General features: G+C 46.4%; 3 protein-coding genes across 6 annotated transcripts; 2 read left to right on the top strand and 1 right to left on the bottom strand.

Annotated features, from left to right (window-relative positions):
- Positions 1–356: 356 nt before the first annotated feature.
- On the top strand, positions 357–4,063 carry LOC117893238 (OTU domain-containing protein 5-B). 4 transcript variants are annotated; one of them, XM_034799795.1, is made up of 9 exons: positions 357–468; positions 681–1,183; positions 1,250–1,317; positions 1,547–2,078; positions 2,142–2,298; positions 2,361–2,563; positions 2,623–3,167; positions 3,225–3,421; positions 3,471–4,063. In XM_034799795.1, exons 2-9 carry the CDS (start codon positions 1,025–1,027, stop codon positions 3,572–3,574), a joined length of 1,965 nt encoding a protein of 654 aa, XP_034655686.1. In that variant the 5' UTR covers positions 357–468; positions 681–1,024; the 3' UTR covers positions 3,575–4,063. The 4 variants fall into 4 exon arrangements, with proteins under 4 accessions (XP_034655686.1, XP_034655689.1, XP_034655687.1 ...); XM_034799798.1 differs by having other exon boundaries at positions 358–468; positions 1,550–2,078; positions 3,480–4,063; XM_034799796.1 differs by having other exon boundaries at positions 358–468; positions 1,550–2,078.
- Positions 4,064–4,674: 611 nt separating this feature from the next.
- On the bottom strand, positions 4,675–7,394 carry LOC117893242 (histone-lysine N-methyltransferase 2D). Its single transcript, XM_034799806.1, is given in 4 exon segments — positions 4,675–6,294; positions 6,297–6,482; positions 6,543–6,694; positions 6,753–7,394. Coding segments are annotated over 4 exon segments (1,611 nt in total). The 5' UTR covers positions 7,309–7,394; the 3' UTR covers positions 4,675–5,577.
- Positions 7,395–11,041: 3,647 nt separating this feature from the next.
- On the top strand, positions 11,042–11,513 carry LOC117893437. The gene is made up of 2 exons (XM_034800054.1): positions 11,042–11,196; positions 11,260–11,513. Exons 1-2 carry the CDS (start codon positions 11,136–11,138, stop codon positions 11,511–11,513), a joined length of 315 nt encoding a protein of 104 aa, XP_034655945.1. The 5' UTR covers positions 11,042–11,135.
- Positions 11,514–17,433: the final 5,920 nt, after the last annotated feature.

Genomic DNA, 17,433 nt, shown 5'->3' with positions numbered 1-17,433 from the left:
AGTGTATTTTAAGTGCCCAGGGTCCTAGCTGGCTAGTAATGTTAAGCAGAAAATCAAAATTGCGGAATGCGATTTACAGTGTGTATTTATTTGCGAAATAGAAGTATGCAATTTTAATATTTGTAACGGAGCTCACCTGAAGGGTACACACTCATCTGTGTATTGTTAGCACAGCGGGATGATGGAGTTACAAGACGCATATACAATCAGCATTATTTTCCGCGGTTAAACTCAATTTTTTAAATTGTTTAGGTCGAGCGCGGGTCGGTGTGCTTTTCATCCTCGTTTTCTCCACGGTATATATACGGTATATTCTAAAAATGAGAAAGTATACTAATGGTGAGATGGTATTTATTGATAATCCGCGGTCACACTGCCTACATGATAAATAACATCTTAAATTCCATGAAACGAAACGAACACACTCGAAGATATTGTAAAATTTAGACAAAAAAACTCTTGTAAACGGTAAGATATTTCGTCAATTGTTTAAGGAGCTGTCCAGACACGACAAAGCAACGGGTGAGGCGAGCCACAGCAAACACAGTACATAGACACAAACGCACACACACAAGCGAGCGCACGAACACACACAGACGGGCGAATATGAAAATCTGGAAAATTTGATTATTTTATAGTTTAAACAGTTTATGTTTTGTGGCCTTTGAAATATATCTCAGAAACATGAAAGGAAACACAGGCAACCGGTGAAAGCGATTTTTATATGCAAACAAAAACAAGCTTCAAAGAGAGAGAGAGAGAGAGAGAGCCCTGGCGGCCTTCCTTTACTACGACGACATCTTCGGACAAAGAACACAAGAGCAGCCGTGCAATACGCACTTAATAAACGAAAGAGGCACTGCTCGAGGGCTCAAGCTACACGCCGCAGCGTCATTTATGCCCTAGAGACGCCTCGCATCGTGCACTTGTCTTGCAATTCTCGCATTTGCTGCATAATTTCCTCTGCCACACCACCAAAAAAGACAAAAATAGAGCAAGGGGTAGGGGAAACTGCAACAGAGCCATGACGATCAAGCCAGTAAGCGCACCCAGCGCGAAACGCGTGGCTGGCAACGTCGTGGATGCGGACAACAAGGAGGCGCACGCAACCGGACAGGTGGTGGTCGAGCAATCGGTGGTTAATCAAACGCACCGAAATGTCGTCATCGATGGCCACGGGCAGGTAAGAGCACGGCCCAACCACCCCAACTCTGCTCCAATTTAAGTAAATTTTCTGTGTATTTTGCAGAGTCCTCAGCGACGCGGCGAGGTCTACGACGAGTTGGCACGCACTCACCGCTGCAGCCCACACAAGAGGTGAGTAGACGATGGATTTTCGGCCCACATTCCTTTGGCTGGGTGGCACTTGCATGTAGGGTGCAACCCCTGCCTTCCATGTGATTTATAGGGCGTTATACAGGAGTGCCAGCAGCATGCACCAAGGGAAATTTGTACTCCTTTTGGGCTAAGGCAAAAGCTGGGCTCTAAATGGACTTGCCGGGTGATAGCTTCATTAATTTCTATCCATTTTCTTTTGTTTTTAAAGCAGCACACGCTCGAAGCGTCGCGACCATCACGACAGTCATGCGCATCATCACAAGCGCGACCGCCTGGAGCGCGAGAAACTCATCCATCCGGCCGTGGTGCCCGGCAGCGTGCCTGGCGTGACTGGCAGCAAGTGCAGCAGTCCACCCCTGCCTACAGCGTCTGGCAGCAGCAGTCCATCGTCAGTGGGTCGCACATCGCCCGAACATCTTGGCCTGGGCTGTGCCAATGTGCCAACAACGCTGGGACAAATACCGCCAACCACTGTGGCTGCTAATCTAACCAAGATTGCGGAGGATACATTTTCGGGCTACAACAGCGGCGACGAGCATCTGCAGCCAAAGGAGCGCAAGATACCAGTGGAGGAGTGGCAGCGGCGCGATGTGGAGTTTGCCAAGTGCATGGAAGAGAACGGCTACGAACTGAGGCCCGTCGAGGAGGACGGTGCCTGCCTCTTTCGTTCCATCTCGCTGCAGATCTACGGCGATGAGGGCATGCACGATGTCATACGGCAGCACACCATGGACTACATTGTAATGATGGCAGCACGCTGCTCTTTTAGCTGTTGTCTAATTGTTATCTTTTTCCCATTGCAGCACGAGAATCGTGAGTACTTTGGGCAATTTGTCACCGAGGACATCAGCAGCTACATCCAGCGCAAGCGCGCACGCGATGCTCACGGCAATCACATTGAGATCCAGGCCATATCCGAGATCTATAGTCGCACAGTCGAGGTCTACTGCTATCAGGCTAGTAAGTTGGTCAACAGCCACAGCGGGGTGCTGCCTTTTTCTAAAATATTTCTCACATTTCAGCACCAATAAATATCTTCAATTCGGAGCAATCGCAGGCTGGTTATCCTCCGCTTCGCTTATCGTATCAGCGTGGCTCTCACTACAATGCCATTTTGGATCCCTACAACGCCAGCGTTGGCGTGGGCCTGGGCTTGGCTGGCTACAAGCCCCAGGTGCAAACCAAAGAGGCTTTGCGTCTCAGTGAGCAGCTGGAGATCGAGCAGGTGAGTCGTCCTAATGACAGCCAATCAACCGATGTTAGGTGCCAACTTTTCACCTGCAGACAATGTTTGAGGACAAGCTAAAGACCACAGACTGGGAGGCCACCAATGAGGCCATTGAGGAGCAAATTGCACGCGAGTCCTACCTACAGTGGTGTCGCGACAATATGCAACGCTCGCGCAGCAGCAACACAGCCGGCGGCTCGGCCACATCCTCGACAGTTACCTCGGCTGAGGCACTCACCGACTCGGACGCCTCGCCCTCCAAGTACTCGTGCGGCGGCAGCAGCGGCAGCGGTGGCATTGCGGCTGCAACATTGGCCAGCGTCAGCGGTGCTGCTGGCACATCCACAATGTTTTCGATGTCACCCAAAACGCTTACACAGTTCGGACACAAGCTGCCGCCAGATGTCGGCGATTTGGGCGGCTACGAGAGCGATGCCACAGACATGAGCAGCACCAGCTCGGTGGGGCAATGCGGCGGCAATGCCTCGCCCAGCACTGCAGCCGCACAGCGCTCGAGCAAAGCCTCCAAGTCACAGCGCCGCACAACGTTGCGCAAGAAGCGCCGCCACGAAACTCGCGAGGGAACGTTGTCTGGCAAAAGGTGTGTAAAAGATGATATTTCTAGTCGTTTTTGTGTGTAATATTTATCCATCTGCAGTGCCGAAACTATTGAGGCTCCGCTACGCAAAAGCCCCAAGCGGGATGCTGTTCCATCTGCAGCACGTGCCATCACCCCAGATGCTGAACAGCAGCCGTGCACATCGAAGCAGTCGTCACACTCGCCGCAGAAGCGCGGTGATGCTCCAACGTCGAACATCTATCAGGAACTACTCGAGGCTTCGCTTGCCAATGATGGTGAGTTCCGAAGAGAGAGTTCTGTTGAGTCATAATCAAATCCTTCTTGCTGCGGCAGGGCGCAACGAGAGCGAAATGCTACAGCGGGCCATACAAATGTCGACAAGTGACTACATGGAGGACCAGAAGCGAAAGTATCTCTGCGGGCCATAGATGGAGCGGATAGATGGAGCGACGTTCCTTCTTTGTACAGTGATTTAAGAGTTCTTTTCGCAACGAAAACGAAACACAAGAAAAAACCTACCAAAAAACCAAAACACGCAGTAAAAAATATCTACAATTCTGATTCGACGATCGATCGACACATAAATTTAACGTTGAGGATAGCGGGGGCAACACATACACTATACTAATATATGTATGTATATATTAGACATATGTTTGGTAATCATTCATCACCGAATCTGCAGTTGAATCTGTACAGATGCACAAATTAAGCTTCGAGTAATAGCCCCAAGCCTGTCCCTATCCCATTTTCTAACACGAACGAGTGTGCGTCTCAATCCTGCCCCCCCTCCTTTCCCACATATAATTAATGCCTAACTTGTAGTTCATACATAAATCTATCATACATTTTAAAGCTAAGTTTAGTTTCGTGTATCGAACATAAACCTTAAAGCATGGAAAACATACGAAAAAAACCAACAAAAAACAGACATACAGAATACACATTAATGCTAGTGTTTAAATTTACTTAATTGATTATAATAATATAAATAATAATAATAATAAATGGTGCATAATAATCATAAATGATGAGTACTCTAAAATAAAGTTAATAACCATACAAAAAGGAAGTTTAAAAACTTTTTGAGGTATCGAGGGGAGAAACCTTTTAGGGAAATTACTTTGGAATCACTTTACTCCTAGGGAGAGGCGATATCTCTAGTATAAATCGAATGAATATTTGGAACATAGACAGACCCTCCATGTCCAACCATTAAAGTCGAGAAGAACCATCGCTGAATCGTTGATCAACTCTGTTATCCTCAACACCCGCTCTGGTGTATAAATATTATCTAAACCCTTTCCACAATGTACTCAAAACAGTCTTTCTTATTAGCATTTACCCATAATATACCTCTCCCAATTAAGGAATGAAATCTAATGATTTAAAATCAGCCTTTCAAGTTCAGTTAACTCAATTAAAAATCTCACCAAATTATAACAAAAACCAGATATGGAATAGAATGAACAAATTGCATTAAGTTTATGATCAAATTATATTGTTTACTGCATTTTTACACATTTTGTGTGGTTTCCTTTGTTCGGTGTAGCAAAAGTTAAACATACAATTCACAATATCTGATTCCGTACCCTAGATGCAAAGTGTAAATCTAAATTGCAATCGCTTATCTTATTTATAAATATATGTACATATACGCGGATATATAAATATACCTAAACGTATGCGCATTTGACATTTCGTGTGTGTTGTGTGGTTACGATGCAAGTTTCTATTTGTACAAAAATACATTTCACTAAAATACTTCGCTTACAAAACTATTATTCCTTTGCACAGTTTCGCTTAAAGTATGTTCTATGGAATGTTTGCTGTTTTTTCTTTGGGGAGCAGACAAACGTCTGGGACCGACAACACCGCTAGATGATAGCTAGAGATTCCTCCTATAACTCTGCCTATAAATTTCGATTTGGAATGGCAAAAGGTGTACAATTTTGGAGTGAAACTTCTTTAAGCTAAAGAACTAATTGTGGGCATAGAGACAGGGATTTGGAATGGGTAAACCTTTATGAGAGATCATTGAAGCGAGTTCCTAACTGAATTTCGTACGAATTCCTTTTGATTCTCTTTGGTTTTGGGCAAGCAAACAATTCTGAAACAAATTTTAGTGGCGTAGATTCGTAGACGGTCCCAACTGTCGTCGGGTGTGTGGGTTGTGTGTGGCTTACCTTTAAAATTGTACAACATTGGGAGCTATCCATGAGGTAGCTCCCGAGATATTTGCTAGCGAACCTGCTGATATCGTCAACGATATTCTCCAGTGAGTTCTATCCGATTTGCGGAGTCAATTAAATTGTGTGGACCGAGAGAGTTGCGTTTTTGGGTCAGCCACCAGCAAACGTTTGTGTCTTCTGGCGGCTGCCTGTGTGGCGGAATTGAATTTTGCTTAACTGACTTTACAAAAATCATTTGGCTAATTTAGCATTTGCTGCTGTTGCTGCTGCACCTGAGGGGCCTGCTGCTGCTGCTGTTGTTGCTGCTGCTGCTGCTGGGTGATCACGATGTGGTGTTGCTGCTGCTGCTGTTGCTGTTGTTGCTGCTGTTGCTGCTGCTGTTGCAACTGCTGCTGCTGGCTGGCCAGCTGATTGGCGTGCTGCAGCGCGGCAGTGGTTGCCTCCGTCACCACTGGCTGGAGCATGCTGGTGCCATTCTCGCGCCGCACATGGCTGTTCAGCTCGGCCTTGACACGGCGCGCTATGTGGCTGCGTGTGTGCTTGCGCAGGTGATCCTTGCGATAGAAGCCCTTGCCGCACTCCTGGCACTGGTGCCGCTTCTCGCCCGAGTGGATGACAAAGTGCAGACTCAGCTGCTCCTTGCGCTTGAAGGCTTTCAGGCAGACGGTGCAGATGTAGGGCCGCTCCGGATTGTGCGATTGCTTGTGGCGCGTCAGGTGATCCTTGCGCTTCAGCGACGCCTGGCACACATCGCACACGTAACGCTTCTCCAGGTTGTGCCCCACCAGATGCACCTCGAGCAGCTCCGGCTCCGGATAGGCCACATGACACTCGGGGCACATGTACAGCGGGCTGCCGTCCAGCGCTGTGCCAAGTCGTATCTCGCCCGGACGCAGCTTCGGCTTGCGGTCCTTGTTTCGCTTTTTGCGTTTCTTTTTCTTGGTGCCGCTGCTGCTGGGGCGACGACGCCTGTCGCCGTCGAAGTGGAAGCCACTGCCGCCTGCGTTTGCGCCTGTGCCTGTGCCTGCACCTGCAACGTCGCCTGCTGCTGCTGCAGCGTCAACTGATCCTGCTGAGGTATGCTAATGGTTGTGGTGCCAATGGTGTTGATGCCTATGGCTGGTCCCGTTTGCACCTGCAGCACCTACAGAAGGGCCAACGGATTAGGGATGGATGGATTATGCCTAAGCTCATGTCCACTCACCACATTCTGCTGGTTCTCCTTCTTGATCGTCTCCGCGGAGTACTTGAGGAAGTGATGCAGCGACAGGGGCAGCGTGTTGGCCGGAAGATGTGAGAGGTAATCGGCGACGGTGGTGCCGGGCGTAAGCGTTTGCCAGGAGGTGTTTTGGAGCACTAAAATGGGAGATGAAAAGGATTAGAATGGACACAAAGATTGGGTTTCGAGACTCACCTTGCTGCTGCAGAATGGCATTGCACAGATCCTGGGTGAGTTCCTGCGGCGCCGCAACCTGTTGCTGCTGCATCTGCTGTTGTTGCTGCTGCTGCTGCTGCTGTGCCTGGCTGGAGGTGCCTGCCTGCAGCGCATCGGCGGACCCACTCGTTGCCGTCGCACTGGCATACGCCACTGTGGCATACTGCGGCTGCTGCTGTTGCTGCTGCGCCGTGGACACCAGATGCCCATTGTACTTGTCACCCTGCATACCCTCCTCCTGTCCGCTGCGGAACTTGCTGCTGCCCGCACCGCCGCCACCGCTCTGCCCCGCCGACATGGTCGGCTGGCTGAAGTGCGTCATGCCCACTGTGGTGGCGGACTGTTGCTGCTGGTAGCGTGTGCTCCCACCGCCGGCATCCTGCTGCTGCTGTTGCTGCGGATTATTGGTGGCCGTCACCGTCACATCAGCCACGGCGGCGGTTAGTGAGGAGACGAGGGGCGCCGTGCTGGTTGTAAACTGGGGCAGACCGGGGATATTGCCGGGAAAGTTGTTTCCAAAGGGTGTGAAATTCATTTTGCACTCGTTGCTCAGCTCTCTGCTGATCGCTCAGGGGGGAATACGTGGGAGATTGGATGTTTATGTCTTGGAAAACCGGGAAACTGCAAAGAGAAATTTTTGATTAAAGATTGTGGGAAATCGGTAGGAGATTAAGGTATGATTTGGGTTTATATTTATTGCATATAGTAAGGGATCGTATAGGTCTCTGTACCACATTGAATCACTTGAGAGGATTTACTTTATAAGCAACGAAAACCGCTCATGTGACTGGCTCTATGTCTGTTTCTGATCTAAACCGAAAAACCCCGGAGTGAAATATACGTTTTTACCACCGCAGCGAACATTCTAGCAGCTCTCAACATTTTGAGAAGAAATCATTTTCGACTTTATAAATCATCACCAATATTCCACGGCCAATAAATGGATCCCTATGCCCCATGGCTTGGTTTCAAATAGAATCTCTCTAGAAAAATATGCAAAGATTTACTAAATTGAGGAATAAAATTACCCAGAAGCATAGATATGGTTTAAACGATTGATCATCCGAGATATTTGTAGAATATAATATATGAATTTTAATTTATTTTCTAAAGCATTCACTATCAATACTATTATTTATCTAATTCCAAGATTTGTACTCTGAACGAATTCACCCTTAAACAATTCTCCATACAAATTCTACATTAACCTCTACGAAATGGCAAACGGCAGGAGTACAATTTAAGCTTAGCTGAAAATTCGCATGAAAAGTGAAAACAGCGCACTATGGGGCATTTGTCCACTTTTTGTGGCATTAATTAATAACTTCCAAACGAAACATTATTTTTTGATTTAGTTTTTTGATATGAGTTTATAATAGTGAAAGGAAGGTATGTTGAAAAAATGGGCGTGGCACCGCCTTTTCTTCAGGGTAAAATCGAATTTTTATTTTATTTTTAAATTGAATTAAACAAATAATGATGGGAATATGTAAAGCAATGCCATATTAAACTAAAAAAAAAGTTGTGCCGGATTTTTAAAAAATTTTAAAGTAGAAGATAATCGGATTTTTTACATTGACTTCCTTTTATACGGCAAGCAGCTTCTTTTCTTTAATTTGTTGAATGTTGGACACAATAGCACTGCACGTCAGTGCAGATATACTGGAAATGTCTCAACGTTATTATAATTGCACGATTGAGCACGAATTGATCCAATCTGCACAGTTTTTACGATTTGTTTCAATTTTTCCGTGGAATTGTTCAATTTAATCGACAAACCGTGAAAAAAAGTTCTTCAAAGGGTCTACAAATATCCCTTATCGGTCTCAAAGCTAGTGACAGGTATTACCACTTAAATGCAATGCAAATCGACATCTTCTTCCACAACTTTCTTCTTCACTGAGTTTAACATTGCAAACAACTCCGAATTTCCAAACTTTAGGTTATATAACGAAAACTTAAATATCTCCGAAGACGCATAAAAGCGCAAGAAAAAGTAACATAAATTGGATTAAGAATTGAAAACTCTACAATATCTATGCAGTTTATTGCTTCCGGCGGGAACCGAACACTTTGTAAGTCTATTCAAAGACAAATTTTCGTCATAAATATGGACTTGTTAAAAAACTAGTCATTAAACATATTATGAGGTTAATTTTTTAATTTCAAACTCACAAACAACTTTTTAATACCTGTCTGAATCAAGAATGTTGTAAAAAATTTACTTAAATTGGTAAATTTAGCAATTTTTGCACTTTAAACTTCATAAAAAATCAGTTTTCCGATAACTTTATATTGTTCGTAGCAAACAGCTGACTTTAACAGCTGTTATCTTAACAGTGGTGCGCAATGTTAATTTTCTGGGTATGTAACATTACGGACTGATGTTATCCCTATGAATATCCGTTAAAAAAATATTACTTTTTTGACTTTTGACAAATGAGTTTCGGCCAGGAAAAGTGGTCAAATGCCCCATAGTGCAGCGTTGTTCGCATACCCCCACTGCCACACACACACACAGAGACGTCTAACCAGGCGGCAGGACCAAGACCGTGAGAAGCGTCGCGACGATAAAAAAAGAGCGCCAATCCTGCGCGCTACATCGGAAAGAGAAAAATGAGAGGGCCACAACAATGGACAAGGGGAAGGAGTGGATGGAAAGAGGAATATTGATAGTTGGCGGAGGCAGCGGGTCAGAGGGCAGAGGGTTTAGGCGGAGGCACAGCCACAGCCACGACGAGTTAGTGTGTCGCTACATGAAGATTAGGTTAGGGCTGATCCGTGTTTGTTAATGTTTAACGAATTCGCGAATCGACACAGATTAGAGGATACCGCGAACCCCCCTTAGCATCCGTCTGTAGAGGAATCTTTGAAGTCGAATGTGTGAGTCAGGCAGCCGTCAATGAAAGGGCTCCCCCGTATCGATTTTCTCCAAGTACGCAAATTAGTGCCGTGTTTAATTGAATAACGGTACACACACACGCACGCACACACACATACCGACACCGCTCCGTGCCGGAGCACGCCGCCGGAGTCATATTTAAATAATTTTCCGGTAAGTTATTTGTGCCCCACAGAGGACTTTCACTTGGTAACGCGGCATTTTTCCCGTTTTCCATCTCCGAGATGGAGAACGCACGCGAACGAACCCGTGACACAATAAAGAAGAGGTCCGTCCGTCCACCGACACGCGGACAAAGGAAGAGCCGCAGCTGCAGCCGCAGTCGATGCAAACGTCGACCGCAGCCGATCGGCTGTCTGGCTGCTACGGCACACAGCGAAACTGCAGCCAATTGCAGTGTTCCGTTATGGCAGTGCGGTGTTTTTTGTTTTCGCAGCGTCACCCCGTTCGCCCACAAAAACACACGCCCCTCAAGGGAATCCATGATTCAGTGTGGCTACGGCAGTGTGGTGGGGAGGCGCGGCAAAAAAAATATGTATTGGAGGAGCCGGCTGGCTGCCACTACTATACACGTACCTCGTTTATGTGGCGCACACATGCACAGCACATGCACCATGCACGGACATGGACACCCACTCCGTCTCTGGCTGCCGCATCCACGACTGGCCACCTATCGGCGTGTGGCGCAAGTTCACTACTGATGACCCGACCCGACCCGACGACATGCCCAGCCATGCCATGCCATGCCGCTTGTACGCTTCAAGTTATACTGCCCGGCCGCCCCCAGGGCAAGCCCACAAATCCGCTCCTCGTGCACAGCACGAGACAGAACCTTCGGCACTTGCCATATGATTGTGTTAGTTTGTCTAACTCTGTTGACGAGTCTGTGTGTGAAAGAGAAAGAGTGAGGAGTGGGGGATGGTGGGTGGGTGAGTGACAGAAATGAGAAGAGACAGCGAGAATAGCGCCAGAGAGAAAAAAGAAAAAAACTAGCGCGCTCTTTCATAGTAGGAATCCAAGCTTTGCACATGCAAGGTAAGGTAACTGTCTCTCACTCTCTTTTGGTTGTACGCCAGGCACGTGTTCGCGACGACAGCGCACACAAACACAAACGTATTGTGAGAAAGCTTTCTGCGAGTGCCTCACCTTACATTGGCACATCTTGCTAATAACCGTTTTATTTGCGATTTGTTCTACCTGCGTCGACGTGCATGCAAAAATGGATATGCATGGACATGCACGATCAGAGTAAAAAGAAGAGGTTTATAATGTACAGCAAAATAACAAGTGGCGTTTGGAAAGTGGTTTTACATATTCTTCGATAATCTTCTGAATATGCTCACAGTTACTTTTCCCATGCATTGATTCATGGCTGTTTATGGACACAATAGCAGTCATCGAAAATATCAGTTACGGTACCGTTAAATTGTGCCAACCAACGCGTTCCCCTCAGTGCCACCATGCGCTTTCTTTGTCTATTTCTGGCTTCAAGCCTCTGCAGCGTGGTTGCTGCTCAGAGGGGTAACTACTGTGTGCCAAGTTCGGATACAGTGAATGCTTTATCCATTCTCTTACTTTTCCCAGATGACCAATACGATGTCGTGGGTGTCTCCTGTGGACGCGACGAAGTCGTCAGCTGCACGCTTGTCCAGTGCACAGCAGGCAGCTTCTGTCCGGCGGCACAGTACTGCTACGATCCGAAATGCGTTTGCCGTCGGGGCTATCGGCGGGTGCGCGGTGTTTGTTTACCCAAGCATAAGACCCATCATCACCCGGCTAGCGATACCCTCCACTCGGCCTTGCTGCAAACCCATTTTCGTGAGAATTTTCACTTTTAACTCGAGCTTAGGCTTTTGATATTGAAAAAGTTAAGATAAAATCTTGAAAAATTTAAAGACTTAACACACAAATACTTCCATCACTCCACACATGTGGCGCCGAAAGCATGACTCCACCATTTCCCCATTAGTCCATGCAATGTGTGTGCCCTCCATTCACAGGACTCGTACTCGTGTAAGTGGGGGAGTCTCTGTGTGTGTGTCTGCCCCTCAGATTTGCATTTGCCGGAGTACTCGAGCAGAACATCTGCGGCCTGGGGTCGGTGCTGGAGCAGGGGAGGAGTAAGCACAGCTGCAACCAAAACAAAGATGCTGCACCCCTGACACTGACACTGAAAGCCGCACCCAAGGCCAATCAACGAAACCAGGCCACGCACACGAATTCCGGCACGGGCACGGATACGGGCACGGCGTTGCATGGGTTGACTGCAATGGGGAGGATGACGCAGCGATGACGATACTACCGGCCAAAGGCCTACCCACTGCAGGAGGCAGGCCACCCGCCACCCACACACCCATCCAGAGGCTGGCCAAGCAGAGGTAACTGCACTCTGGCCGAGCAAACAGCGAGCACACACACACACCTACACCGACACTTGGTCGGGAGAGGCGACGGCGGCAGTGCACTGCAGCTCTCCCGACTCTCCTCATCCCTTGCGCATGTGGGGGTGGGTGGGTGCCACCTTGCCGGCATTCAGCCATTGCATCATCGTCGTCGTCGTCGTCGTGGTCGTGGTCGAAACGAACATGCAGCAGCAAGTCACCCGCGCCGCATTCTGCTGGTCAACCCGCCAACAATCTCACTGGCCCCGGCCGCATTCGAATGTGTTACAAGTGGCAGTGTCAGCGGCGTGCACCATGGTCGAAAATTGCATTTTTAGGTGCAAAATCTCTGTGGCTACAGTGACTTTTTCTAGCCAGGAACTGGTCTCCATTTAACCTTAATTTTTAAAGATTTAAGTTTAATTTTAATGCACTTTTCCACTTTTCGAAACGCGTTCCACTGTGCAGCAACGACGTCATTGTCATTGGCAGGTCGAGTGGGCCGTGTAGCGCCGAGCCTGGACTACCCCTTTTTGGGGGGGCGCTTTGGCAAAGACGAACTATGAGGCTGAGTGCAAGTCGCGCCCGCCGCTTGGCTCCTACCCGGGAGAGCCGCAGACTGTGTGTGCGCCGTGAAAGTGAAACTGCGACGCACGGCAGAGCAGAGTCGGAGGCAATCGGAGGCGAGGCATCCATCGCCAAAATGCCATATTCGTGGCCGTGGGTGGCCGTGGCCGTGGCCATGACCCGTCTGTGCAGCGATTTTCGGGGCCGACGCACGCACGTACACAAGTTTCGGGATAAATTCGGAAACGCGGTCACAGGATGTCGATGACGTTGTCGGCGGTGCTAAATCCACATTTCGATGCAAGTACATTAAAGGCTGATTTATTGCCCGACTGTTTACGCGCTTCATTTGGACAAGGGCCTGCCATTCTCATTTAAAATGTGAGACAAGTTTACGAGTTTTTGCAGTAACGTTGGGTCATGGTCATGGTCCAAAGAGGTTTGATTAAGGTTTAAGTGACAAATAATTGTATTTGTTCTATTTAATTGGGGATAATTTTAAAGATAAGTTTCTTTTGTTGTGGGAAATGAATGTCACTAAGGAACTAAAGTCTAAAACAACCATAAATACCAATTCAAAAATTAAACCACAGTTCAAGACCCTTAAAAAATGATAGAAAACTTAAAATTTAACTTCAGATATTTTAATTCTGTTCAGTTTATTAAACCATTTTAAGAACCAAAATGAAAAATCCCATGAAAGACTTAAACTAAATGCTTTTGGGTATATCAGTATTTGGCTCACAGATAAAGGGAGAAATTTCTGCATGCACTTAAGGAAGGCTCAGGGACAAGAAAGATTTGTTTTTATGCAACGATTAATATGTAAAGTTTTACATTTACTAATATTTTTGCCAGAGGGATAAGGTCAGATACCAGAGACTATTCAGCGACTTCCTTACTTTGGAATACTCGTTGAGCGGCCCACAAATTTGAGCTCTCACCAAAGTCAAACAATTTTCCCTCACCAGACAAACCGAGTGACAAAAGTGTTTGAAATTCAATGAATCTATTTCCCGTAAACAATTCAAAGGTAATCTCTAGCTCTATTTTATTGAGTGCCGATTGCTTTTGGGGCCTCAAACTTTGCACTTTGATTTGACTGCTGCCTCGTTCTATGCCTCAATTCATTTGCCAGCGCCTTAAAGAGCTCACAAAACATACTCACAGGACTCTATTGCTCTGCACCACACCACTCCGTGCACATGTCAGGCCTCCATGGCGGGGCTAAAAACTCCGAAGACACGTTTCAGCTCGTTTCAGCACGTTTGGACACGCTTGTTTTTGTGTTATTTCTGCTCCTGCCACCGGCGAGAGCGTATTTTTCCGCGTGAAAGTAAAAACGCGACGCAATCTGAAGGCGGGCAGACAGGACCACACATAAAGTGAACACAGACACACAAGTGCAGTGTGGAAGCCGCACACGATTTGGTTTTGGGGGGCGACGGACGGATGCGAAATTGTTCGACTCGATGACGTAGTGTCGCCGCTGACGCTGAAACCTAAACTGATTGAAAGTGCGTTCGTCTGTGTCGTCCAGAGCGGGAGCCGGTCTCCAGCCACAGCCTCTGTTGATGGCCCTGGCGCCTAAAACTGTGCAGAGTTTTCTGATGACTGTGGATGGTAGGGATGGGGCCGAAGCCCAATACGATACCGATACCGATGCCGATACAGAGCCCGATGTCTGCTAACAGTTTGGACAAACGTTTGCCGGCGGCAGACAATTATTTACTCTTTAAATTGCCGACAAAGCGGCATCCCCCTACACACACACACACACACACACACAGACAATGTAGTCTACACCCCCCACACACACACACAGGCACCCACACAGAATAGAGGGATGCACGCACTATGGCGTCGAACTCCTCGCTTTCGCTTTTGTGTTTGTCCTCTCGCTGGCTTAGGGCTCCCTTCGGCTTACGGTTCGGCTCCACACACTCGGCTGGACTCTCTTGTGCTCTTTGTAGCCGGCGCTTGCTCTCTATTGCTCTCTCTCTCTCTCTCTCTCTCATTCGCTCTCTCTAGATCTGCTTTGTGCCGTTAGTTAATTTGAGCGCGCGCCGGCAGGTATGCAACAGTTTTTTTCAATAGGACTTTTACAAGCCATTTTTCCCTGCATCAAAACTAACGTAAATCATTAAAGTATATAAAAGCGCTTTTATACATGCATACATACATATGTATTTTTTATGTACATATATTTTTTATGTACAGCCTATTCTCTATGTAAAACTTATTTGAGCATTGCAGCATTTGGCTATCTATCTATTTGTGGATGTTGTGCAGAAACTCGCTTTTTATGTGCAATTATTTTGCCTGCCTATTAAATTTGAAAATTCAATTATGCTTGCTCAAAGTTTTGGCGAAAATTTGACAAGGAAAACTGACTATAAAATGCAGATTTGATGGCCTTAGAAATTTGCATAATAATTAAGATCAAGCGGTGCCCTCAAAGGGAAAACACACACCAAATGTTTATTCTGGCTTTTCTAGAAACATTAAATATGTAAAATAAATTATTTTCAGCTCATTTTAGTACCTTTAAATATGCAGAAATAGTTCTGCAATTTATTCTAGTGTATTTTGAATATTTATTGAGCGAGTATTTATTTTTGTTTGGAGCGTTCCATGGGAGGTTATAAGAGGAAAAAATTTGATTTCAATAGCTTCTGAATATTACTTGCTCGAACTTCCCTTTATAGTGCAAATAATGAGCTAAAATATTGAAGAATAAACCGCTTAAAATCATTGAATAATTCTCTGTTAAAAAACCCTAAAAACCAGCAAAGTCTTGGGTTATTTTTTTCGCGTTTGTTAATTCATTAAATTCCAATAGTTTTGCTCTAAATCTCAGCCCAACTTAATGTTCTCTTACATTCTTTTAATTCCCTCCAAAACATTCTTTTCCGCACTCTCAATGCCAAATTGCACTTCTCCTTTGCCACCTTTAAATGTTTTAGAGCGACAAAATGCACTTCAATTGCCAGCAGAAATCGATATTCGTGTGTAAAGAAAAAACAGAACACGAAACGCAACGAAACGAAAACTAGAAACCGTCTCTGGTCCTTTGCTCTGAGGGCATCCTTGCACATGTACACGATGGGTGTACACACATACAATGCGGATTTGTGCCAACTACAAAAATGGACCAACTGAAGTGCAACCCGATAGTAACTAAATCTAAACAACAACGACGAACCCACAGCACCAGCACCAGCACCAGCACTAGCTGTAGCTCTGTGGCAGTGGCAAGGTCACACCGAGGCACGGCAACGGGCCCACACCTTCCCCTTGCCAATAAACATTTGTATGGGGTACCGAAAAACTGCAAACTAACCAAAAACTAAAAGTGAAACGCAGTGGAGTGGGCGGCACTCCTGTGCTTCCATCTACCAGATGGAATCCTCCTGGCTGCTGGCAGGCAGAGGAGTGCTCTGCCGAGCGCCGAAATTCATTCATAAAATTTCTAAAACGCGCTAAAATCTAAAATTCTAAACAAACCACTCGGCACAGTCGCCACAGACCGGACGAGTGTCCGGAGAGGGCAGGCTTCTGAGGAGGACATGTATGGGGGTTGGGGGGGGGTTCTCTCTGTGTGTGTCTGTGTCACGCGAAAAAAGCACCCACAAATTTCGGTGTTGCCTGGCTGCATAGATGGATGGATAGATGCATAGATGGATGTGGCTGTGCCTGTGCCTGTGCCGGTGGCTGGCTGGTTGGAATGAACTTTACTTCTGAGTTTTGGGTTGGAGTGCTGCAGGAGTGCGAGTCCTGTGAAAGTGTGTTACTTGTGCAGCAGCAAAGTATGCTACACGAAACTACACAAAATGCAAACGTTTTGCACGCAACTGTACACGCAAACGGCTGCCATTTTGTTATTATTTTTAGCACACCGACAGGCGGGCGGGCAGGGCAAATCAAACTAAAAAAGGCCTGCCATTTGTATGTGCACACATAAGCTGAATAAAATATGTACATATCATGTACAAAATTTATACATATTAAAAAAAGCTCCTTACATAAAGCCACACACACACAAACCTGCAGAAATGTAAGTACATATGTAAATATGTATTTATGTATGTATCTATGTACGTGTCTAGGCAAAATGCGTATGTAGAAGTTTTGTAGTATCCTAAGGCCTATCGAACATCCATGGGGTTTTTCACCGCCTGCACACTCGAGTCTCTCTCTCTCTCTCGCTCTCTCTACCCTGTGTGTGCAACACTGCATCTGTGTGCTTGTGCAACAACACCTAACTCCAGGCTGAAGTGCAACAAACTCTACACAAAAAGGCCGCCCAACAAAATGCAATCAAATGGCAAAAATTTTCCCAGACTGCAGGCGACAACAACTACAACAAAATGTTGTTGCAACAACTGCAGCAGCAGTCGCCCCACAGTCTGCCACAGTGCGGTGCAATGCATTGGTTTGGGGCTGGGACTGGGACTGGGCCTGCACTGATGGAATGATGATAGAGGGATGATGTCTGCTGGGGCGGGGGCCTGTCCAGACACAGCAAAAACAAAATGCATGTGAAACATTTTAGTTGCATTTTCTATATATCTGTGTGTGTGTGGCATGTGTGTGCGTGTGGCATAATCCATGCATATACAAAATACAACCCTTAGCAGCTCTGACTAACAGCTCAAAAAAACATCCCATCCACATGTGTGTGCGTGTGTTTGGGTGTGCATAAAATAAATTTCATTTAAATTAAAATTAAAATAAATAAAACTGGTCACCCCCAGTCGTGCCACAAAAACAAGAACTTAGACAAAGCGCAGACACATCCATAATAGAC

This window comes from Drosophila subobscura, chromosome J (assembly GCF_008121235.1).
Source record: "Drosophila subobscura isolate 14011-0131.10 chromosome J, UCBerk_Dsub_1.0, whole genome shotgun sequence".
In the NCBI taxonomy this organism is placed as follows: Eukaryota; Metazoa; Arthropoda; class Insecta; order Diptera; family Drosophilidae; genus Drosophila; species Drosophila subobscura.
The sequence above is the reverse complement of the archived record's forward strand: the minus strand, read 5'-3'. Positions and strand labels throughout refer to the sequence as shown.

Coding starts and splice junctions, on each gene's coding strand:
- LOC117893238 (XM_034799795.1), top strand. CDS start 1,025: ATGACGATCAAGCCAGTAAGCGCACCCAGCGCGAAACGCGTGGCTGGC. Junction 2,564..2,622: donor AGCAGCTGGAGATCGAGCAG/GTGAGTCGTCCT, acceptor TTTCACCTGCAG/ACAATGTTTGAGGACAAGCT. Junction 3,168..3,224: donor GGAACGTTGTCTGGCAAAAG/GTGTGTAAAAGA, acceptor ATCCATCTGCAG/TGCCGAAACTATTGAGGCTC.
- LOC117893437 (XM_034800054.1), top strand. CDS start 11,136: ATGCGCTTTCTTTGTCTATTTCTGGCTTCAAGCCTCTGCAGCGTGGTT. Junction 11,197..11,259: donor CGTGGTTGCTGCTCAGAGGG/GTAACTACTGTG, acceptor TACTTTTCCCAG/ATGACCAATACGATGTCGTG.